This window comes from Podarcis tiliguerta, assembly GCF_965153285.1.
Source record: "Podarcis tiliguerta genome assembly, chromosome: 4".
NCBI classification, from domain to species: Eukaryota; Metazoa; Chordata; class Lepidosauria; order Squamata; family Lacertidae; genus Podarcis; species Podarcis tiliguerta.
This window is the reverse complement of record NC_139537.1, coordinates 96,370,603-96,394,359: the sequence shown is the minus strand read 5'-3', so window position 1 is coordinate 96,394,359 and position 23,757 is coordinate 96,370,603. Positions and strand designations below refer to the sequence as shown.

Below are 23,757 nucleotides of genomic sequence, written 5' to 3'. Positions count from 1 at the left end.
GCAGCAGCAAACCTATTTAAATCTGCAACTCTAATTTGCCAGCAATATTTTATACTTAATTTGCAGCAGTTCTATAAAGTTAAATTACAAGAAACCAACTTGCATTCCCCCCCCCCCTTTCTGTCTGGGAAATTATACTATTCATATGACTCCAAGCATGGCAGATTAAGCATCCCAGCTACACTGTGAAACTCATTAATACAGATAGTAAGCAAGAATTCAATTTTTCCCTGTATTTTCCATCATTCCTATATGTATATTTTATGGTATATTATTATCTCTATATCTTTTCTCATTTGCAGGAGTAAAAAATAATTTTAACAATGCCATTTTAAAATTAAAAACCTGCATATTGAGAGAAATTGCCAATGGGGAAAAATGAGTTTCAAGTAATTATTGGTGGCTTAAGAGTTCTTTGTATGCAATTTTTCATTTATACAACTGAAATGACATCTCCAACTTCTTTTATACCTGTGCCTGATATCTCTTTCTATTTCTTTTTCTCCTTGAAAATATGATTTTGTAGTTAGGAAATGCATTTAAGTTGTCATGCCATTTAAAAAATAAAGATGACCTGTTTCCATTTTGTCAGAAAAAGCATAAGGTTCAAATGTAGCTGCCATGACAGAAATGCAATTTGTGAAGAATAGCCTAAAAGATTATAAAAACTTTCACTTACGCTATGCCTCTGCTATTTGAGGCTATTTGTTCAAATTTTCACACTAGTGGATGATGCAGGGCATGTCATTGTGAAAAGATGAAGGGGAAAGAAAATGATAGCAATGAAGTGGAAACTCTGAGTTAGCCATTTATATGTTAAAAAGCTTTTTCACAACAACAAAATGAAGCTCTTGGCATTTTGTAGCTCTCTTTATAACAATTAGGGGTTCCTTCTGACATCACCTCAGCAGTATGGCAGCTGCTGCATGTTCCCTCTTTTTGTCAGAAACTGCTCCATGTGGTGAGCTCCATCACTACAACTGCTCAGGGCAGAACCGTCCAGACTGACTCTACCAACTGTTGTTGTTGTTGTTGTTGTCTTTCTGACCTGGGTTTCCTGACTCTGGGCTTCTACCCACAGCAAAGCCCAGACACTTTCCCACACTACTCTGCTCCCTCAAAAACTCAAGGTCACATGAAAGGTGTCACCAACATGACTTTTTTTTCATCTTTAGCATTGATTCAAGGTTGGTGACACTGGCATGAGAAGTAGATGTGATGCCAGCTCCTTCCATGTGAATTCTAATCTAAACATTGCAGTTGAACACAAATGTATAATCTCAATCCCAGTTGAAGGCTGAACCTTAGCTTAAAAAATTAAATCCAATTAGTCTTGCACATGAGCTGGCAACCCAGCATAAATTAAGATGGCCAAAAGGGGTGGCTGGTCTTCCCTCAGCCAGCAGTAGCCCCACTGCTGAATGGAGTTTGGATTCAGTGTGTCTGTACACCGGCTTGCTTTCCACCAGCTTCTTGAGCATAGGATTGTTCCCTAAGATTTCCATGGGGATCCAATTCATATGTGTATTCCTGTTGTTGACAATTTATCATATGGTGCCTGGCACAAGGCACATCTGATGAATTGCTGCTCAACACCCAGTTCAGTGTGCATCCACACATCTTTTTCTAGATCCTAGTGGTAGCATTCTCAAACCTGCTGCCACCCAGGACATTTATCTGTGACAGTGAGCATCCTTGCAACAGTACACAGTTTCCACACCTGGGGCAGAAGAAACATGGAAATTCACAACATCCCAAGACATGGACCTTGTCTGAAAGCTAAATGTCTACAGTAGGGCACACTCAAACAAAACTACACATGTTTAAAAATGTTTCTTCTGCCCCTTGAAATACAGATTGCATATTTTTAAATTGCTCTAAATAAATCTAAATGTTTTTCCCCCTTTGCTGTATTTCAGAGACGCCAAAAAAGATTAGTTACATCTAATTTAAATTGTGTGGAGTCTATAAATATCCCTAATTGGCATATTTAGTAGTATAACAATGGGAGCACCTGTTTGAAATAATCCGACCTACACAGTTAGTTGAGTTTTTATCCAGCCATTGGAAATATCATTCACAATTATAATAATCATGCTATAGAGACATGGAGACTCTAGCCCAAAAATGAATTATATGTAACATCTGTTCAAATTCACAAACTGAAAGCTGCAATGAACATAATATTATATATAAATGGACCCTTTAGTTCTCTGTATAAGAAGTGATCCTTTAAGCTATTTAACATCGCTACATAAAAGAATTCCCGCATGGTTTTTTTATACTTGTGGAAAGGGTACAATATACCATAGAAGACTAGCTTAAGCTCATCAACAGATTGATGAATTGAGGAGCAAATCTAGATTTGCTGACACTCTGGTCTTCATACATTATGTGTATTCCTAAGGCTTTTGTTCAGTTGAAAACACAATGTGTGACTAAAACAAGTATATTTTAAAAACACTGATTTTACCTCGGAATGTTCCGCACAGGAGGATTTAGCTCAGGAAAGTGGCAACTAAGGGGGAACTAGACTTATCCTTCTGATTGGTTGAAACATTGGGAATGGTGTGTGAAAATATTGTGTGTAAATCAAACTAGAAAATTTGGTAGGAAACTATGATTGTGGAGTCAGAGAGGCAGAGCTTGAAGCACTTCAAGGGGGAACTACAGCAGAAACAGAATCGAGGGATAAAGATTGATAAAACATTGGCTTAGTTAGGGAAACAGCCGAAAAAGGCATAGCTGGATCTGTTTATCTCTGTTTATTTTATTTTTAAAAATAAAATTATTTGTCTTATAGTAACTAGTCAAACTGTACAATTAGGTTTTTTTCTTTATTCCCCCCCAAAAAAAACTGTTCAAATGTTACTTTACTAAAACCTAAAGTAAAATCATGTTTTGTTTTGGAAAAGCATGGACTAAGGCCTTAATATTCACCCCACATTTAATTGCCGTATTAAGAGTAGGTTGGAAAGTTCAATGGCTGTTTAGTAGAGCCAGGCAGAGAAAGAAAATGGTATATACTTGGGGGCAGCACTGAGGCTTGCAGTAAGAGAGGCATGGTTTGCTTGCTTCCCATCCCATTCATGGTACAGACTACGACCTGCGTCATCACAGATGAAAACCCTGGGTTTGTTGCTGTTTAGTATGTGAACACTTCTGATGCTTCGCTCATGATTGAGCTCCCATTTTTTACCTGGGCGTGAACTCGGGTTTTGGGGAAGTCAGTCATGGGAGTGGGGAGCTGATTCCAATTAAGGCATCTATCTGCAAGGGAAACTGACACCCACAGCAGTTTCAGTGTGGTCTGCTAGTGAACATTCTTGGTATCAGCCTATCTCTAGAGACAATGGAGTGAGCCTCTGGGAATGAAGTCAAACTGTTGCATTAGCAGCGCCAAAGTGACCTCTCCGGGTTGCTGGTCTGCCCAGACAACATCAGCCTCACTGATGTGGTCCAAAGGGAAGCAGAGCAACACATTTGGCACTGGCTTGGCTGCAGGAGTTGCCAGAAAGAAGCATAGAAGACAACATCCATCTGTCTTAGGGACTCTACTCCAGATTTGCGTAGAGTTTACTCCTTAGCCTTTTCTCCTCCCAAAGACATCCTTCAAAGCAGCAGACGTTTTGGATCAGAGTTTTCCTTCTAGGTGGACTTCCTTCCCAGACTGATGAGCCCCATCTTTCCTTCTAAATGGAGGGATCAAATCTCAGAGGTACAGCACATATTTCGACTGTGGCACACAGTTGCATTTTGTTTTTATCTAGCATTGAGGAAATTGTTTGCCTTTTTATAGCTTTGTGTAATCCCCTTAGAGAGTTCTATTTCATTAAGGTGTATGACTTTTTAAACGAGTATTTAATCATCAGCATTCCCAAAGGATCTCAGATTGCATAACTGGGAAAGGTCCCTGCCTAAGACCTTGGAGAACCACTGGGCTAGATGAAGAAATGGCAGTTTTATGTGTTCATGAGAATCTCTGGTCCCAGGCTACTCTCTGGAAATATCGGCAGGCTTTTCATCATAATTCAAACCTGCCTTTGAAATAAAACTGTGCTAAATTCCAGAGAATGCTTTTTAATCATGCACCAAGGTGCAATTGCCTAAATGGAAATAAATGGAAATGCTGTTCCAGGGATCAATTTGAGCTGCTAGAACAAGTAGGCATTCCATACAGTGAATTTGTTTTGTGCAACACAGTATGCCTAATTTAGCAGGCAGTTGCCAGAGGACCTTTTAAAGCCAGCTCAGTGGCACATACAAAATTGCTGCACGTGCAGTTTGGCTTTCCATTCCATTATGCTTTAGAGACTTCATACTGATATAATAGTTTATTTTTATGTCCTTGCTTTCCTTGTTTAAGAAATGATTGTGCCTGCAAATTATATTATCAACTGTTTTAGTGTCGTGATTTCTTTTTTTACTTTCTGTTATTTTATTTTATGTGCCATTCTGCCCAGTCCTCGTTTTCAAAATACAACTGAAATGGGCAAGAGGAGTCTGTGGGCTTCCAGATATTTTGGACTACAATTCGCATAATCCCTAACCATTGACCATGCTGGCTGGGGCTGAGGAGAGTTGGAATCCAACAACATTTGAAGGCTGCAGATTCTCCATCCCTAAAACAAAGACCAAAATCTGACAATTCCCTTTCCCAATGCTTATCTGATTACTCTTCTTATTAGAATGCAACAAAGATCCATGATACATCTCATGAGAAAATGCATCATAGGTTCAAGCTCCTTGTGGAAACTGTCGCCTGTCGTCTCCAAATGCAGTTAATGTTAGAGATGTGGTAGAATATCTTTGCAATTTGAAGAAACAATTCTGGGGATGGTAGGGGGGGAAATAATCCAATTTATGCTTGCCTTAATTGTTGTTCTGATATCTCCCGAAGGGGTATCAGCCATCTCCTCCCTCATGAACTTGTCTAATCCTATTTTAAAGTTATCCAAGTTAATGGCCTTCACATTTTTAGGAGGAAATTCCATATTTTCACTATATACTGTGTGAACAAGTTACTTCCTTTTGTTTATCCTGAATCTTCCAAGGTTCAGCTTCATTGGACAGCAGGTTTCTGGTATTATGAGAAGATTTATTCCCTATCCTTTTCCTCAGTGACATGAATATTTTTATACACTTGTATCATGTCTCTCTTACTCTCTCTCTCTTTCTCTTTTTCTTAATTAAAAATATTTAAATCCAAATGTTGTACCCTTTCCTCATGGTGGAGTTGTTCCAGCCACTTGATCATTTTGGTTGCCCTCTTCTGAAAAGGGAAAATAAATCTAGACCGAACACAATCAAATAGAGCACACATTAGTGATGGGGGGGGGGAGAGTGTCAATTTCAGGACATTTTAGGCTGTTGCTCCTGCGAGCAAGTTCAATGTGTGTGTCTCCACACTAAGGAATTATATTAAAATGATAATACTTTATTAAAGGTGAGAAGCACAGCTGGTTAAAACCAATACAACCAGGAGACTAAAACCAAAATTTTCTTTAGAGATGGGACACGATAAGAAACAAAGTACAGTGAATCTTATGGCGCAACGGGTGCCATAATCTGGGCGCTTTCAGAATTTTCACCATCTCTGCCTCAGCAGCTGATAGAACTAGAAGGGTCAGCACAGCTGATCACAGAGGATGAACAAAATCATATCATGGGAGATGGTCCTTAAATTGCCCTGATCTAAGCCGTTTAGGGATTTAAAGGTTATGACCAAGAACAGAAGTATTGCGTTCAGACCATGAGACATAGTGGTACTGTTCTTTCTTGCTTTAGTCAGACCTCACCTGGAGTACTGTGTCCATTTCTGGGCTGCATTTTTAAGAAGGAAACTGGATCGTGTCAGAGAAGGACCACAAAGAGAAGGGCCTTAGCTATAAAGGAAGGTTAAAGGTGCTGAGCATATTTAGCCTGGGGGGGGTGATTAAGAGGTGCTATGATAACCATCTTTAAATACAGGGTTTTCACACAGATGATGGTGTGTGGCTAAAAATCAGATATCATGGAACGAGGAAGGTAACCAGCTATTCAGGCAGTGTCATGTGGCCTTGGAAACTTATCAGAGCAAGGCAGAGAATGTACAGGCTTATCTTATTTTGCAATTCTTCTCCCAGCAGCTTGCTCAGACATCTTATTGATAAAAGGAGTGGGAGATTATGAGAAGAAAAAGGGAGGCCAATCATGTTCTAGAATTGCCTGAGACTGGCCCAAAGCTGTAAGATGAGATTTACGAACCAGAACAAAAAAACACACCGAGGTGACAGCAGGCACCCAAGGCTTGAAGACTATGTCCAGGTAGGTTTGAACTTCACTATGCATAACTCATATAAAGTGACATGACTTCTAGGCTGTGCAGACCCAAATCATAAATATTTAGCCACTACAAATTAGTACTGCTACAGTTGGGTTCTGATCTTGCCTTTAGCGAAGGGGTGCAAAATATCTTTTGGATCCACTGGGTTGGTGGGTTGGTTTTAAAAACTTACCTGTTACTTCTTATTTATAAATCCCAAAGTAGTTCGCAGCATACATATAAATAATCAAAATGGATAAAGAACAACAACACATCTAAATACTCATAACACATAATATCAGCAACTACAGCAGCCAGAACCAGAGAGAGAGAGAGAAAGAGACCTCAATATCAACAGTCAGGAATTACCAAGGTAAACAGAAAGGTCTTTTAACTGTCTGTGAAAGCACCCCATAGTCAATGTATACGTGATCTCTGTACGGAGCTCATTCCACAACAGAAATGCCCTCCTCTGAACCTTGGCTAAGTAAATTTCAGTAGGCCACGGCATTGTCAGGAGTGTCTAGGCGGACTATATGTGGAAAGACAGTCTTGGAAATAAGCTGGTTGTTGCAAGATGTTTAGTGCTTTGTGGCTAAAACTCAATACCTTAAAGCTGGTATGGGCAGCCAACGCATGCTAGATGTGTATGTTAGGGAGCAACCTAGTTGCAGCTTCTGAATCGACTGGAAGGGTAGCCCCACATAAAGTATGGTATAGGTACAGTTAAAAATGAAAGAGGTTCCTATCTACTTCATGAAGTATGGAGAGACTAATTCAAATACAGCGGTACCTCTGGTTATGAACTTAATTCGTTCCGGAGGTCTGTTCTTAACCTGAAACCATTCTTAACCTGAGGTACCACTTTAGCTAATGGGGCCTTCCAATTCTGCCGCACGATTTCTGTTCTCATCCTGAGGTAAAGTTCTTAACCCAAGGTACTACTTCTGGGTTAGCGGAGCCTGTAACCCAAAGTGTTTGTAACCCAAGGTGTTTGTAACCCAAGGTACCACTGTATAAAACTTTTGCTTCTTAACAGGTTGTCAACCGTTAAGACAGAATTTTGCCAAATTGTGTGCACTGCATTGTATTACTTTGGCAAGTACAAAGATATGTTAGATTATAGCCGACAGCCTTAGATGTGCATGTCAGGAATGTGTGTTTTCCATTGTGGAGGCAAAAATATACCACAAAAATAACTAATTAGCTCATTTTGATACCATCTTGGTGATAAATATACATCCTGGAAAATTTTGTCAACAACAAAATGTATTGCCTTTTCAAAAACTAATAGATCTATTTCGGGCCTGAGCATTTTAAGGCATCCAGATAATGTCATCAATCAATCTTGATAATCAGATACAGCCTCTTCTCTGCCAGCTATTAATGCCATGCCAAAGAGTTTCCAGCCGTCCTTGTGAGAAAAGAAAATGGTTGCTGATCAAGGTGATTATGCTGATGATGATGTATTTAGAGGGTTCAAAACAGATAGAGAAATAGATAGAAACTGAAAACCCCAAAGGTTCCTGAATAAGGATGCTTGCTTCGAAAGGTATGTCACCCTGCATATCTAACAAGTAATGGTGAACAATATGCTGATTCTTCTGCCCCCATCCTCCCCTGCAAATGCAACTGCAGGAAAGAGTTGGGTGTCCTTAAGGCCATCACTAAGCTATGGTTTTCCCAGTAGTGATGTATGGAAGTGAGAGCTGGACCATAAAGAAGGCTGATCGCCGAAGAATTGACGCTTTTGAATTATGGTGCTGGAGGAGACTCTTGAGAGTCCCGTGGACTGCAGGAAGATCAAACCTCTCCATTCTGAAGGAAATCAGCCCTGAGTGCTCACTGGAAGGACAGATTGTGAAGCTGAGGCTTCAACACTTTGGCCACCTCATGAGAAGAGAAGACTCCCTGGAAAAGACCCTGATGTTGGGAAAGATGGCGGGCACAAGGAGAAGGGGACGACAGAGGACAAGATGGTTGACAGTGTTGTTGAAGCTACTAACATGAGTTTGACCATGTTTGACCACTGCAGGAGGCAGTGGAAGACAGGAGGGCCTGGCGTGCTCTGGTCCAGGGGGTCACGAAGAGTCGGACATGACTAAACGACTAAACAACAACAACAAGACCATCACCTCAGTTCAGTCAGGCCAACAATGAGACGTGCAGTGCTTGGAATCATTAAACATATCCCAGAATCTGGTAGGACTATAAATCTGCACTTATTTACCCTTCACGCATGCAACTATGCCTATGGTAGGGAATTTGCACAGATCTCAGTGGAGCTCTCGTCTCTCCTTTGCGTGACAAAGGCCTGGTCAGTATTTTGGACCAGACAGAGGTGTCCACTCCTAAATATCCACCCCTTAGTCCTCTCTTCCCCAGAGCCCTAGCCAACCCAAATATATATATACACCCACACTTTATGGATTTTGGAATTTAGATCCATCTTTCCAAAATATACTTTTCTTGTGGAATTTTCTCTGGGCATTGAGATCCCTGGGAGAGGGATGGAGGGGTGGGTAAAGGCGCGAGTATTGTGATAGCCACCTGCAAAAAGCAGCAAAGGGAAGGCATGTGATGGCAAACATCCAACTCATGCTCCTGGTCTAGCTGAAATGTCTGCCTCCATGCCTTAGGACCACCAGACTTATTTGTTGGAAGGGATGCAGGAGGGGAGAGAACGTTTTCATGTGCATGGTTTTAAATGTATCCCTTGCATTTTATTGCGCAAGATCCTTTGCAGGTTTTAGCTGGAAATCTGGATACAAGCCATCTTGCTGTGGGAAACAAAGACAAGATGGCACCCACCCATTGTATGTGTCGAATCCTTACTTCAATATTGCCAATGAGAGCGTGTTCCCACTGGTGTCTTCAGGCTAGCTTAGGGAGCACAGGGCAGGCAAGCTTAGGAGTGTCTGCGGAAATGGAGGAGCTGCTCCCAGCTTGATGTGGCTGCCTCATTCTACCTAAGGACAGCATGAGATGGTATGGTGGTGGATTGTGTCTAGAAAAGAAATAATAATAATAATAATAATAATAATAATAATAATAATAATAATACAGTTAATGAGTGAAATAGTGCCTTCCATGGACCTGAATAGGCAAAACAGTCTGTTGCTCAAATAGGAAGCTGGTCGTATTGGTCTATTTAAAGAAATGCACATTCAGAAGCCAATTAACTTAATGTACTATTGTTTCCAATATGAAGCATTTATTCACTCATGCTGATATCTGAAAACAAAAGCAAATGTGAAGAAGCATTCTACATGAAATTAAATACATGTGTAGTGTAATCACAATAGCTAGAAACAACATGTTACATTTTAATTTACACTTCTAAAACTGCTCATCGGTTAAGCATTTTATTACAAGTCCGGGTATCTTGGCACTTATTTGCATCCACTGTGTAATTAAGGCAGCGCTCCAAAGAAATGACAAATGGTGCACCGAACAGGAGTAATTATTCTTATTTATTTACATTGGGTTAGGAAGACAAATACCAATTATGATGAAGGTAGCACCATGCCAGCTAGTTAACAAATAGAGGAATGCTTTCTGTACAGTAAAATATGCACTCTCTTAATCTCCTCAGAAGACCCATCACCACAACACAAAAACGTAGCTCCAGGTCATACATTTTTTTAAAGGCCCTTAATTCAGTTCCTGTTAGTGTGTAGCCACATAGGCAAATAAAGGGTGCACTGGAATGCACATATTTGTGAAAATAACACAGACAAATGCATTATATTAATGGAAATTGATTTACAATGAAGTGTATACAGTGGTACCTCGGGTTACATACGCTTCAGGTTACAGACGCTTCAGGTTACAGACTCCTCTAACCCAGAAATAGTACCTCGGGTTAAGAACTTTGCTTCAGGATGAGAACAGAAATCTTGCTCCGGCGGCGCAGCAGCAGCAGGAGGCCCCATTAACTAAAGTGGTGCTTCAGCTTAAGAACAGTTTCAGGTTAAGAACGGACCTCTGGAACGAATTAAGTACTTAACCTGAGGTACCACTGTAATACACAAAAATGCATGTGAACATGTGCAAGTGAATTTTCATGAGGACTTTGGGGGGAAATCAAAAACTGATACGGAAATGTGGAGAACTGAATTTAAGCTTGTTAAAATGAGAAACTGAAGGAAACCAAAACTGACAAATTCTCTCATCCCTTCCGCACACTCCTGCTTTTCACCCCAGTCACCTTATTGCTTTCTATTCTGCCCCTTGCAATCCAAACCAGTGAGTGGAATTTGACGGAAAATATTCATGCATGCTTCTTTTTGTTTTGGTCCATCCTCTCAAACCTTTCTCCCTAGTTGGGTTCCAAGATTAAGCTGCTGTTTGTTTGTTCCATTCTAAAACAAACAAACAAACAAACAAACAAACAAACAAATCCCACCTCTGCAATTCTAATTTAACAGAATTACACAAGACCTCTAACTGGTGCTCTGAGTGTGTGTTGGGGAATGCCTGTGCCAATCTTTCAGTCAGTTAAGATAATATCTATTAAATTATTTTCAGGGGTAAAAGTTAAAACAACAACAGCAACCCACACCTTTCCTTCAGTTGTCAGATGTTTGGGCATTGGTGACATGGTCTGAAACACATTAGGGGAGTATTGTTGACACCTCTTCCTCCATGAGTGGTTCCTGCGGAAAGCCCACAAAATATCTTCTAGCAGGATTGGGCCACAGTGATAAAATATGCCATCTACAGATTCCATTAACTCTGTTTTGAACAAAGAAGATTACATGGGCAGAACATAATGAATGTGTTGGAACATTCAAGGGAACCTGTGGTAAAGAAGGAGTCCAAAGAAATTAGAACCCTGGTGTATGCCACAAATTTAATGTTGAACACATGTCCTATTATCTTCTTGGCTGCTTCCTTTGCTTCAGTTCCAAATATTCTGCTTACTTACAGTGTTTATTTCAGAAGTCCTTGTTTACTTTTTTAATTTAGAGGGGGGGGTCCATGAAAAACAAATGCATCCTGCAACACCCTAGAAGATCTGAAAAAGGTAAAGGGACCCCTGACCATTAGGGCGACTCTGGGGTTGCAGTGCTCATCTCGCTTTACTGGCCGAGGGAGCTGGCATACAGCCTCCAGGTCATGTGGCCAGCAAGACTAAGCCGCTTCTGGTGAACCAGAACACCGTTTACCTTCCTGCCGGAGCCGTACCTACCATATTTTTCACTGCATAAGACACACCTGGCTATAAGACGCACCTAGTTTTTAGAGGAGGAAAGGGGGAAAGCCCTGTTTTTGGGGGGATCAGCTCACAGTTGTGCAACTTCTTTTGCAAAGGGGAAAAATCCTGTTTTTATGGGGTTCAACTCACAGCTCTGCAGCTTCTTTAGCAAAGGAAAGTGAGCCGTTTCTACCGTTTCTAGACGTATAATGTAATCAGCCAGTCACATGTCGCTGGGGAAACAAACAGCCTCTGTCTGCAGAACATTCAACAATGGAGGCCTGGGCAAGGGGGCGGGGCCGGAAAGGGAGCCAGTGATCAACCACACATTCGCTCCATAAGACGCACAGACACTTCCCCTTACTTTCTAGGAGGAAAAAGTGCATCTTATGGAGCGAAAAATACGGTATTTATCTACTTGCACTTTGACGTGCTTTTGAACTGCTAGGTTGGCAGGAGCAGGGACCAAGCAACGGAAGCTCACCCTGTCATGGGGATTTGAACCGCCAACCTTCTGATCAGCAAGCCTTCGGCTCTGTGGTTTAACCCACAGCGCCACCCGTGTCCTAAGAAGATCTGATAGTAATATCTTAATTTCTGATATTCTGTAACTAAAAACTTGCACAACTATTTGTGGAGGGTATGTGATATCCAATAACATGATGCCGTTGTAGCTGCAACCAAGTGAGAACAGGGCCAACCTGAATGATGTTTTCTAATGAACAAACTCTTAAATTAGAAGTTATACTGTAGAATCATGAAATAATTCCCTTTTTGTGTGTGTGACATACAGCTGTGAGTAAATCCTTCTAATTATTCCAGAGCTTTCCTTGTAATCACAGACTAATCCCATTTATATGCTTCTGGGGTTAAAAAGCAAAAAAACAACAACCCCAAAACCAATGAACCCCACCAGTGTATAAAGATTTAGATATACAAATTGAAGGTTTCTTGCTGTAATCCATAGATCGGGAGGGAGGGATTGTTTATCTTTTGTTCTGTGTGAAACACTTTGGCTTGTGGCTTCTAGACAATTGTGTCTATAACCTTAAACCAGAAATAAGACAGACAAATAAGTCAATCTTTGACGCTTCCCAAAAAGACCGTGCCATCTGGATGTTTTGGATTCTTAACAGGTGCTTCTGGGACTTTGAGCCTAATTCTTGGCCCAGATTCTATCGCATGATGGGTGACTCTGTAGCTATGTGCAATTGTGCACTGCATTAATTGAAGAGATTGGAAGAGGCCAAGAATAGTAATTAGTCAGTTGGTCATGCAGAAAAAGAGAGCAGTGGCTTCAAGCCACAGCGTTGGAGGCGCAGATGGGCCAGGCCATCAGCTCTTGCTCTCCGTGGTACCCAGCTAATCTATTGCAGATCAAGCAAACAGTCCATCTTCATCCAGGTACTCAGCTTGTTGAAATCAACAACATAAATTTCAAAAGCCACTGGGGAAAGAAATCACTGGGGTTGAAAGCCTTTAAAACCAAACACCCCTCCCCCCCCCCGAAAAATACCAAGCCATGTCAGCGCAACATTATTAGGGTTGGAAAAGCACCAAAGAAGCCAAATGTTAATATGAAATTACCGTATGTCTGTATGTAAAAATAAAACTGTGGAACAATTTAAAATGCTCTTTATATTGCACATCAGTTGCATGTTGTGCTTGTGTGTGCTCTTGCAAACACACGTTGTGCATGAAATTATGCTATGAAGATAAAAATCACTTTGTCTAGGCAGCATAAGAGGTACCCTGGTTTTGGGGTAAGTGGGTCAAAGCACACTGATGGTGTAGCTTACTTTCTGCTGCTTCACTGCCAAATCATAAAAATCATAGAATTGTAGCATTTGAAGGGACCCCGAGGGTCATCTAGTCCAACCCCTGCAATGCAGCAATCACAGCTAAAGCATTTAAGACAGATGGCCACCCAACCTCTGCTTAATAACCTTCCATGAAGCAGAGTCCACCACCTTTCGAGGAAGCCTGTTCCACTGTCAAATAGCTTACTGTCAGAAAGTTGTTTCTGGTGTTTAGCCAGAATCTCCCTTCTTGTAACTTGGATTCATTGGTTCAAGTTGTTTTCCTTAATCTGAAAGGTCACTCTTTCTTCCAACATGGGTGAGGGATAGCGTTTCACTTTTTATATGCTCTCGCTTATGGAATAACAAATTCGTACACATATATCAATATTGTAGGGACACGGGTGGCGCTGTGGGTAAAACCTCAGCGCCTAGGACTTGCCGATCGTCAGGTCGGCGGTTCGAATCCCCGCGGCGGGGTGCGCTCCCGTTGCTCGGTCCCAGCTCCTGCCCACCTAGCAGTTCGAAAGCACCCCCGGGTGCAAGTAGATAAATAGGGACCGCTTACCAGCGGGAAGGTAAACGGCATTCCGTGTGCTGCGCTGGCTCACCAGATGCAGCTTGTCATGCTGGCCACGTGACCCAGAAGTGTCTTCCGAAGCGCTGGCCCCCGGCCTCTTAAGCGAGATGGGCGCGCAACCCCAGAGTCGGACACGACTGGCCCATACGGGCAGGGGTACCTTTACCTTTACCTATCAATATTGTACTCACAGAAGTGTCCACTTAGTTCCTTAATGTTCTTGGAAAAAGCTCATTGTCAAGATTTTGCAATGAGAATTCATTAGTCTGTATGGGACAAATAGTTTTGTTTTGTTTTCTCCTCCTCAGTTTCTGTTTGTTTATTATTATTATTATTATTATTATTATTATTTCAAAACAGCTATAAGACCCTAATTATGAATGATAGTCTGTTGTTCTTTTTAAAGTCTAGCTAAGATGCCCTACAAGGGACGTGGATGGCACTGTGGGTTAAACCACTGTGCTGCTTGGGCTTGCCGATCGAAAGATCGGTGGTTTGAATCCCCGCGACTGGGTGAGCTTCCATTGTTCAGTCCCAGCTCCTGCCAACCTAACAGTTCGAAAGCACGCCAAAATGCAAGTAGATAAATAGGTACCGCTCCGGCGGGAAGGTAAAGTGTTTCCGTCCACTGATCTGGTTTCAGTGTTCCGTTGTGCCAGAAGCGGCTTAGTCATGCTGGCCACATGACCTGGAAAAACTGTGGACAAACGCCGGCTCCTTCGGCCTGTAAAGGGAGATGAACGCCACAACCCCAGAGTCGTTCGAGACTGGACTTAATTGTCAGGAGTCCCATTACCTTTACCTTTAAGATGCCCTACAGATTTGAGTCAAAATTTGACTCCTGTGAAAATGAACGTGGTTGAATATCTTAGGCAGTTTAATGTTCCAGGGAAACTGGCGGGTGCTTGGTTGGTGGGTTCTTGGAAAAAACTAGAAGGAACAGAATACCAAAAACTTGTATTGGCAGGAAAACTGTAGCAAGCTATGAGGAACAGGAGATGTTTAGAATACCAGGATGCTTCTTCTTGATGGTTAGAAAATTTCCACAATGGTATTTTTGCATTAAATATCTCTCCGCAAATGAGACACTTCAGGGGGGAAACACATCCAGTAGCACTCAAGAACGCAGAAACTGGGTTCTGCAATCATTCCAGGAGGGGGGCAGACTACACTGATGGTGTTACGCTTGTTTGAAGAAGTAAGTGTTAAAGCAAAAGAAAGTGTATTGAGAATCTGGCTGCCAGGCTTCCTAGGGTTGGTGTGTTAGTGCAGAATTATTAGGATGTGTCAGACATTGCATTTATTAAAATAGTTTTCATTTATTTAAGAATTTCCTGCACACATGAATATTATATGCACAGCTGAGGCTGAAACATGTCAAGTAATTGGTATTCCTAATGCTTATGTATTGGATATGTAAGATAACCTCTGTTCAGGATATTCATCTGTCCAGCAGGGTATCCAGGTGTCCTGAATATACAGGTTATTCCTGCTTGGAGTTCATGAAACACAATGAAAAGAAGCTCTAGCTAGAGAGTGCAAGCTAGAAGCAAAGCCTGCATGTTGTTGAAGTCACCAGAGATATCCTGAGAGATATGGAATGTCAGAGTGACATATAGAGTGACTGAGCAACACATTGGTCCATGGATCCATGATATTCTCTTTTGCCCATCCCTTCCATTTCTATTCTGCTTTCCGGAACATGCCATCTAAGCCTGAAACCTCCCCTGACATTGTCAGGCAGCTGCCAGCAACTCCCAGGGCTGGTTGCCCAGGAATGTACAAAGACAAGGAATGTTCTTACCGTCTGCTTTTTATTCAGTAATTACAGAGAGAGGCTTTAGAACCCAGCCTCTTGGATAATGGTGTTGTCCTGAGTGAATCTCCACACACACACCCGGCTCTCCCACTTCCTCATTCGTCATCACCTCTATGGGTACTGACAAGTGCCCTCTGCCTTTGAGCTCTTTGCTCTTCTACTTTCAAGGCCGTGTTCTGGGAGGGGGGTCTGGAATGCTTTCTAAAGACACTGTGTCCATCAGCTGTCACCCCCATGGTGATTCCTCTACCTCCTCCTCCTCTCCCATTGTTTCCCAACTTTTCACCTCATCTGCCTCTGAGCTGTGACCTCCCTCCAACCCCTGTTGTAATTCTGAACTGTCTTCCTCTTCTCTGGAAGGGTTGGGCTGGGGAGGCAGTCTCCATCATTCCTCCTCTGCCCAGTCCCTGACAGACATTGAATAACACCCCACCCCCAATTTAAAAGTCTTGTAGTGGCTTATCTAGGCGCACCACAGAGCTTCCTACCTGTGCTTCTTGGCCACCATGCAGTATAGGGATACAATCAGAATTTTGTATAACAATGTAGAGATGTTTCACCTTCTCACAGAGAAGAATTCTGGGAAACAAAACATAGCAGAGCTATCCTGTCCTGGAATGTTGCTAACATGGTAATCATGGAACAATGATATAAACATAGCAACTGTGGAAGCAGGCAAGCAGAGAAAACCAAGAATACAATCCCGTTGCTCGGTCCCAGCTCCTGCCAACCTAGTAGTTTGAAAGCACTCCAAAAAGTGCAAGTAGATAAATAGGTACCACTCCGGCGGGAAGGTAAATGGTGTTTCCATGCATTGCTCTGGTTTTGGTGTTCCATTGTGCCAGAAGCGGCTTAGTCATGCTGGCCACATGACCCAGAAAAATTGTCTGCAGAGAAATGTCGGCTCCCTTGGCCAGTAAAGCGAGATGAGTGCCGCAACCCCAGTGTCGTTCGCAACTGGGCTTAACTGTCAGGGGTCCTTTACCTTTACCTTTAATCTATTAAAAATGCTTTGTGTCATTTGTCATAGCCAACATTTAGCACACATTTTAAATATGGGCTTAAATTCTGTTCTGTGGTACCTGTTCTGTGACATATGCCTGTGCTTCCACTGAGAGAGATATAAAGATTAATTAGAATTATTTCAGCATGTTCCCACACATATGTCCATCACTGACATTTGGATCGCGCACACATGCACTTCACTGATATATCTGCACATGTGTCTAGTTCACACCTACACAATCACTATGAAATGATTGCAGCATTCCAAGATAACTTGCATTTATGAGAAGGCCATCACAGATCCTACACAACAGTTAGGACTTGTTATTAACACACAAAGCTTCTTAGTAGATTTAGGGCATTTCCATACCATTGCTGTTTTTCAGTGGGATTCAGTCACATACTGGCAAATTCAGGTGGTGCAATTAAAGATGATTTGGAGCTCTTGTACAACAAACCCACTTCCAAGACAAGTATCCTACTTTTTGCAAAAAGGAAAGAGAGAGGAGAATGTGCTGGGAAATGTAGGGTCATGTTTGCTCAATGCAGTAGCACTGAACCTCCACACAAACAGATCAGAATGAATTCTCAATAAATAACTGACATCATTTAGCCCCTCTGCAAATTTTGTGCAAACCAAGGGGGATGGCTGCTCAATAAACAGGTCATCTGGAGGCGACCTTGGTTCATGTGATTAGCATTTAAAACTAAATGGGTGAACTGGTGCCGTGGAGAAATGGCACATTTGAAGTGAGGTGAGGGGACACCACATCTGTGGTAGCTGATCTGCAGTGGTTCTATCAGCCCATCAAGACATCTATTGGCTTGTGAACATGTCTCTTAAACTGCCAAAGGATAGACCTGCCTTTAGCTCTTATGTCATATGCAAATTTGTCTCCGCTGAAAAGTTCCCCTTGGATACCATTACGAAGACCCCTAATTATTGCCTCATGGAGGTTGCCAGTGTGAAATGACATCACTTTGGGCCACCCAACATCACATTTTCAGCTCCAGTTGCCAAAGGTTATTAGGCAACAAATTGACTTGAGACTAGTATATAGGTAAGTGCTATCTGATCATGAAAATATACATTTGGGGGCATGGAATCTGATAAAGTGGAAAAGCCCCAAAGGATTCCCAACAGCTCATATTACCCATTCTCCATTTTAAAGCTGTTTAAGGCTGTGACTGATGAAGTAGCAAGTTCCATGAGACACTGAACATATGAAGCTCCTTTATAGTTAGTTAGGCTGTGTTAATCTTGTAGTAACATTTCTAGAAACAGAAGAAGGTGTTCACACAATTTTAATGGATGATGTTTCACAAATTGGGAGTCCTGGAGTCTGGATACCCACAGAGGTTTTAACTGTCAGACACTTGATCTAGTCAAGTGTCAGAGCTGGCTCCTGGTCCCAGCTCACAGAGGACCAACGCTGGCTGGTATTAATGTACAAAGTCTTTATTGAAGTACAGTTTCCATTCCCAAGCCACAGCGCCCCAGCTCTACGTCTAGGCTTTAGACCGGCGAAGCTCCATCTGAGTCTCCGCCCCCTGTACACCAGTTTAAGACTCTAATCTTACTCCACCTCTTCCTTCTCTCCCTTCTCCTCTGGGTCCTGCTACCCCCCGGGGTCTCCTCCTTCCTGGACTCTTCCGACGCAGACGTTGACCCCCCTGACTCCTCCCACTCTCTTCGGCGGGCTTTAGGACTTGGCTCCCTACCTGGGCTGCCAACTGTGCCGCCCTCCTGTACATTTGAACTTGGCGCGCGCGCGCGTTTAACTTTCCTGACGACCGTTTCCTCGCTCCCTGACGGGGGTGTGGTCACTCCTGCCTCCTGTTCTCCCGCTGGCAGCGCGCCACCTGATCCCGATGCCTGGGACTCATCCCCCCTACTGCACTCTGGGGCGGATGCTGGTCCGGATTTCCAACTGCTGCTCTCTGAGTCCCCTCTGGCCCCTTCTTCCCGAGGTGTCCTCCTGGGCACTCCCCTAGCCCTGACCATGGGAGCCCCTTTCTGTGAATCCTCCGAGTCACTGGAAATACTCAGAGACCTCGGACCGCTGTCATCGCTGACACTTCCTTCGGACTCCTCCCCCTCGCTCTCCATTTCCTCGCTTTCCTGTGCCTCTGCTCCTGAACCCCTGACATCAAGTATTATCTCTTCTGACTTGAGACAGCTCTCCCAGGTTTTGAGCAAAAGTCTTCCCCAGTCCCACTACTTGAGAGTCTTTTAACAGGGATTGAACCTGAGGACATTGTATGAGCAGACCACGGGCTCTGCTCCCGATATATGGGCCCTGGCATGGGCTTCCAAGAAAACATTTTATGTTCAGCCTGTTAGTTTCAGTGAATCAATAGACTTGTGGAAAGAGCAAGTGTGATTGTGAATTAGGTTTGTTTCTGTTCTGTATAAAGTTTCCAAACTGAATGTAATTTGCCTAATTTTGGATTACTTGGCTTCTTCCTGTAGTTGTTTTCATTGACACTTCACATTACTTTCAGTCTGATGAACTAGTGGATTCAGCAGACTGAATGAAGCCCCTGCCCTGGGGGATGAAATGCTAGAAACCAAGGATGGAAAATATTTAAGCAAGAGTAGCTCTCATCCTCTGACATGCTCCTCTACCTACCTGTCCTACCAGAGACAGCTAAACCAATCACTCCGGAGTGAGAACCAAATCCTTTGGGAAAAGAACAGGACTATTCGCGAAGAGAACAAGACTTTCCGTATGGAAAACAAGGCTCTTCGTGAACAGAATCGTACTCTCCGAGACGCAAACAATATTGACTGGGAGGAGGGCAGTGTCCTCAAGGAGAACAAACTGGACGCTTTGGATGAGGGAAAATCACTTGAGGAACAGGAAAAGGCTCTCCGAAAGCAGAATAAGGCTCTACGAGAAGAGATCAAATCCCTCCAGGAGCAGGATGTGGCCTTCAAAATGGAAGAGAAGGCTCTTCAAGAGGAGCTCACTGCTTTGTGGGAGGAGAACAAAGCCTTCCAAGAACAGATCAAGGCTCTCAGGGAGAACAGTGCTGCTCTCCTAGAAGAGGAAAAATGTCTCCATCAAGAAAGGCGAGCCCTCCAAGAAGAAGAAGCTGCCCTCCAGGAAGAGAACAAGGCTCTTAGAGAAGAAAGGAAAGCTCTTGAAGAGGAGGATAAAGCCCTGAAGGAAGAGAATGAAGTTCTGCAGCAGTGGAAGACGCTCCTCCAAGGAAGCCTCAGTGTGCAGATAGAAGGGCAGGGAGCCCTAATCTGAATATTCAGCCAAGAAAAATGTGGTTCTTCTGGCATACTGGTTAAAAGGGAGAGAGCAACCCCAACAAGCTAAAATAATTGTGCTACAGGTATTTACCAAGAATTAAGCATTAATATGCACTAAAACAACTTGATGCCTGCAGCCTTAATTCCAAAGGGTGTTAATAAATGTCATGGAGAACATTTATTTGTAAGATTTCTTTTTTAATTGTGCTTCATTTGATTTCAAAACCAGCAAAAATCCTCACCGATTACCACATTCCCTCCCTCCATCATGTAATTGCCCCGTGCTAGCATCCATGTGTTTATTTCCTTTCCTTTTCTACTTTTTGACTCTTCAGCAAAACACCAACCCTTAAGTGAATGCTCCAACATATTTCTTAGGCATGGCTTGGTTTATAGAAATGATATATTCATTTGAATGTTTTTTTCCCCCAGTCCCATCCCAAAGAATACGGGCAGGTGGGTTGCAACATCTATGTAAATAAACTCACCAAAGTTCTTGATATGGTGTTAGTCCTCCTCTTCCAACTTGTTGCCCTTCTGATACAATAGTTGATTCCAACATAATTTAAAAGACCGGTCAAGCCCTAATGTTACTTACCTCAAAGTAATTTCAATGGTGCCCATTGAGGCATCATCCTAAATAGATGTGTACTGGATTTAAGGAAAAAAATATGGAACTCTAAAACAATAATATATGAAATGATCACTTTCCAATGCTCCAAAAACCTGCCTAAGATAGCACTCCATTTGGGGATGTTATGAAGATGTGACATTAAACCTCAGTGTACGTTACAAGTGGCCTTATGAATTATGTCAGAAATAAGCATTGTGGAGTTCAGTGCAGCTTACCCCTTGGAAAATACATATAAGATTGTTGTGAAGCTGATATTAATAACCTGGCCATTATAATTTTGTTGCCTTCATATTCTGCTTCTAAGCTTCTCAGAGGCACCTTCAGAAATGAAATGCTGGAATATCTGGACCTGTTGTGTGATCCAACAAAGGCAGTTTCTACAGCACTATTTAGACTTCTATAAAATTTGATTCTATAGAAAATATTTTCCAACTACCAAGCTTTTAAATAATGAACAAGCACTGTATTCTAATTAGACTTCATGAATTAATATGATGAAATTTACTTTCACATAGGGAAATTAATTACTTTCCATAAATACATTAGTAAATTATCGTGCATTATTGGGAAATTTAAATGTGATTAACGGCACTTAAAAATGATCTGCTTATTTCCTGTGAATAATTAAGCTAAAACTTTGTTCTCAATATATTTACAGGGACAATATACATAAGTGTATTCATTTAGCAGTTTGATAAAGTTTGCCCAATAAAATAACAATCTAAAACTTTTAGAAATATGCAAAGATGTTATCCATAATTGGGCAAATGTTTTGGGAAACATAAAGAAAGCACAGATTTTAGCTGCCTACATTGCTCAATTTGCAGCCCCAAGAGCTCATCTTTCCAATTTAAACCTTTGTGTTTAGGGATGGAGGAACTGTGGCCCTTCAGGTACTGCTGGACATAAATCTCCCATCAGGTAATAATAATAATAATAATAATAATAATAATAATAATAATAATAATTTATTTATACCCCGGCCTCCCCAGCCAAGGCCGGGCTTAGTAAGGGATAGTAGGAGTTGGAATCCATCCATATCAGAAGTGCCACAGAGATAAGCATTTGACTTGGAGACATAACTTGAGGGGCTCTGGAGTCTATGTGATTTCTGCTGCTGCTGCTACATATATTGAATTATTGCATAAATTATGTGTGCTTGGACTGGGATGTTTATTGTGCTTTTTATTGTTTTACTCCTCTTTTTGTTATGACGTAATTGGAATATTTGAACAAGACCCAAGGCAGAGGGAAAATGCTGTCAAGAGAGAATCAGCGGTATTAGAGAATTTGACCTGCTTCACCCAAATGGGTTTCCTATAAGGTCAAATGACAATTGAATCATAATTTACACAATGGCCTTTCCATTCACCTCCGCTGTATGACTGGACACAGACATGGCATCTGATATGAGGATTGCAAGGGTTATGTAAAGCAAAATGTATTTATCTGCTCCTCACAAATAGAATAATTTCTGAGTCAAACAACATAATAATTGATTCATAATTTAATAAGAAAAATCCTCTATAAACTGAGCAACATTTACAAGAGCACTATGAGTTGAACTATTTGGTGTTTGTCATCCACCCAGCATTACTGCTTGATGATCAGGTAACATCTGTGGCCAGGAGTATCTTTTTCCTGCTTTCTTTGTACACCAGCTATGGCCCTACTGGGACAATTAGTTTCTAGGCTCCATTCAGAGTGCTGGCTTTGAATTCAAAAGCTAAAACAGTCTGTGTCCCTAGTATCTGAAGGAGTGTGTCCCCCTCTGTGTCTCTTCTCGTGGCTAAAAAGCCCCACACACCCTGAACTCTGATATTCAGTAAGAAGTTAAAAAGGTAAAGGTACCCCTGCCCGTACGGGCCAGTCTTGACAGACTCTAGGGTTGTGCGCCCATCTCACTCAAGAAGCCGGGGGCCAGCGCTGTCCGAAGACACTTCCGGGTCACGTGGCCAGTGTGACATCGCTGCTCTGGCGAGCCAGAGCCGCACATGGAAACGCCGTTTACCTTCCCGCTAGTAAGCGGTCCCTATTTATCTACTTGCACCCGGGGGTGCTTTCGAACTGCTAGGTTGGCAGGCGCTGGGACCGAGCAATGGGAGCGCACCCCGCCGCGGGGATTCGAACCGCCGACCTTTCGATCGGCAAGCCCTAGGCGCTGAGGCTTTTACCCACAGCACCACCCGCGTCCCAGTAAGAAGTTACCAGGTCCAAAGCCTTCTTAGTGCTGTACAACGCCATTTCAAGACAGGCCTGTTCAATTGACTCTCTCTTGTCCTGCAGAAAATCTGTTGTCCTTCAAGGGGTTTTGACTTCTGCAGTTGGAATCTGTTTATGTGTGTGTGTGTGTGTGCGTGCGTGTGTGTGTGAACTCTGCTAGCTAGCGCATCTTGTGCTGAGATTTACAATTGCCAATCATTATAGATGTTTTGTATTGTTTTAGGGCAGGGATGGGGATCCTCTAAGCCTTGCTATCTGGTCCTAAGGATGAACCTCAGGGCACCTCCCCTCTCCAGGCCACATCCCACAGCCACCCAACTTCCGTGGCTGGAAGGTGCTCTTGAACTCTGATCATGCCTGCCTAGATAGTGAATCGAGGGTGGAGTGAGATCTAGAAACTAGTCAAAGGTGGAAGGCACATCTGTTGCTCTGCCCACTCTTGCCTCAAAAATCGATATTTCTCCGTAGCTGCAAGTATGTCATTTTCATTCCTGAATACAAAATTGATGCCAATCCATTGTGGCCCCTGAAAATTTGTCCAGAAGCGAATGTGGCCCTCAAGCTGGACGAAGTTCCCCACCCTTGTTTTACAATCAACTTGGGCAAATGCCAATTCAACAAATAAACAAAATGATACAATGCAGCAGAGGGTTGCTAAATAATTTTCAACATTGTCTCACAAAGCTTTGCAGGCCTGCAGTAACAAAGACAATCCTAATTTTGTTTGTTTGTTTTTAAAAATATTTTCTATTGATAAATAACTGGAGTCCATCTCAAATTGGTTTCAGTTACATAAACTGCTTGATCTGAAGGCAGATTAAGGACACACAACCTGTGGAATGCTCTGCCAATAGAGATTCAGTAAGAACCTTCTGTTTGAACCTTTAAACACCTCCTGAAAACTTTTCTATGCCCCCTGGCTTACACC

At 42.4% G+C, this 23,757-nt stretch overlaps 1 protein-coding gene and 1 long non-coding RNA gene across 3 annotated transcripts; one reads left to right on the top strand and one right to left on the bottom strand.

The window, feature by feature from the left end:
* Positions 1 to 795: 795 nt before the first annotated feature.
* LOC310676596 lies at positions 796 to 16,315 on the bottom strand. The gene is made up of 3 exons (XR_014510643.1): positions 16,191 to 16,315; positions 14,056 to 14,149; positions 796 to 1,017 (listed from the first exon to the last, which is right to left on the bottom strand). It is a non-coding gene; the product is annotated as an uncharacterized lncRNA (long non-coding RNA).
* Positions 16,316 to 17,648: 1,333 nt separating this feature from the next.
* On the top strand, positions 17,649 to 20,149 carry LOC310676561 (uncharacterized protein). 2 transcript variants are annotated; one of them, XM_083438546.1, is made up of 2 exons: positions 17,649 to 17,768; positions 19,213 to 20,149. In XM_083438546.1, exon 2 carries the CDS (start codon positions 19,269 to 19,271, stop codon positions 19,965 to 19,967), a length of 699 nt encoding a protein of 232 aa, XP_083294672.1. In that variant the 5' UTR covers positions 17,649 to 17,768; positions 19,213 to 19,268; the 3' UTR covers positions 19,968 to 20,149. The 2 variants fall into 2 exon arrangements, with proteins under 2 accessions (XP_083294672.1, XP_083294671.1); XM_083438545.1 differs by having other exon boundaries at positions 17,673 to 17,768; positions 19,181 to 20,149.
* The last annotated feature ends 3,608 nt before the right edge of the window (positions 20,150 to 23,757 follow it).

Excerpts from the sequence above, each read along its gene's own strand:
- LOC310676561 (XM_083438546.1), top strand. The coding sequence starts at position 19,269 with ATGCTAGAAACCAAGGATGGAAAATATTTAAGCAAGAGTAGCTCTCAT.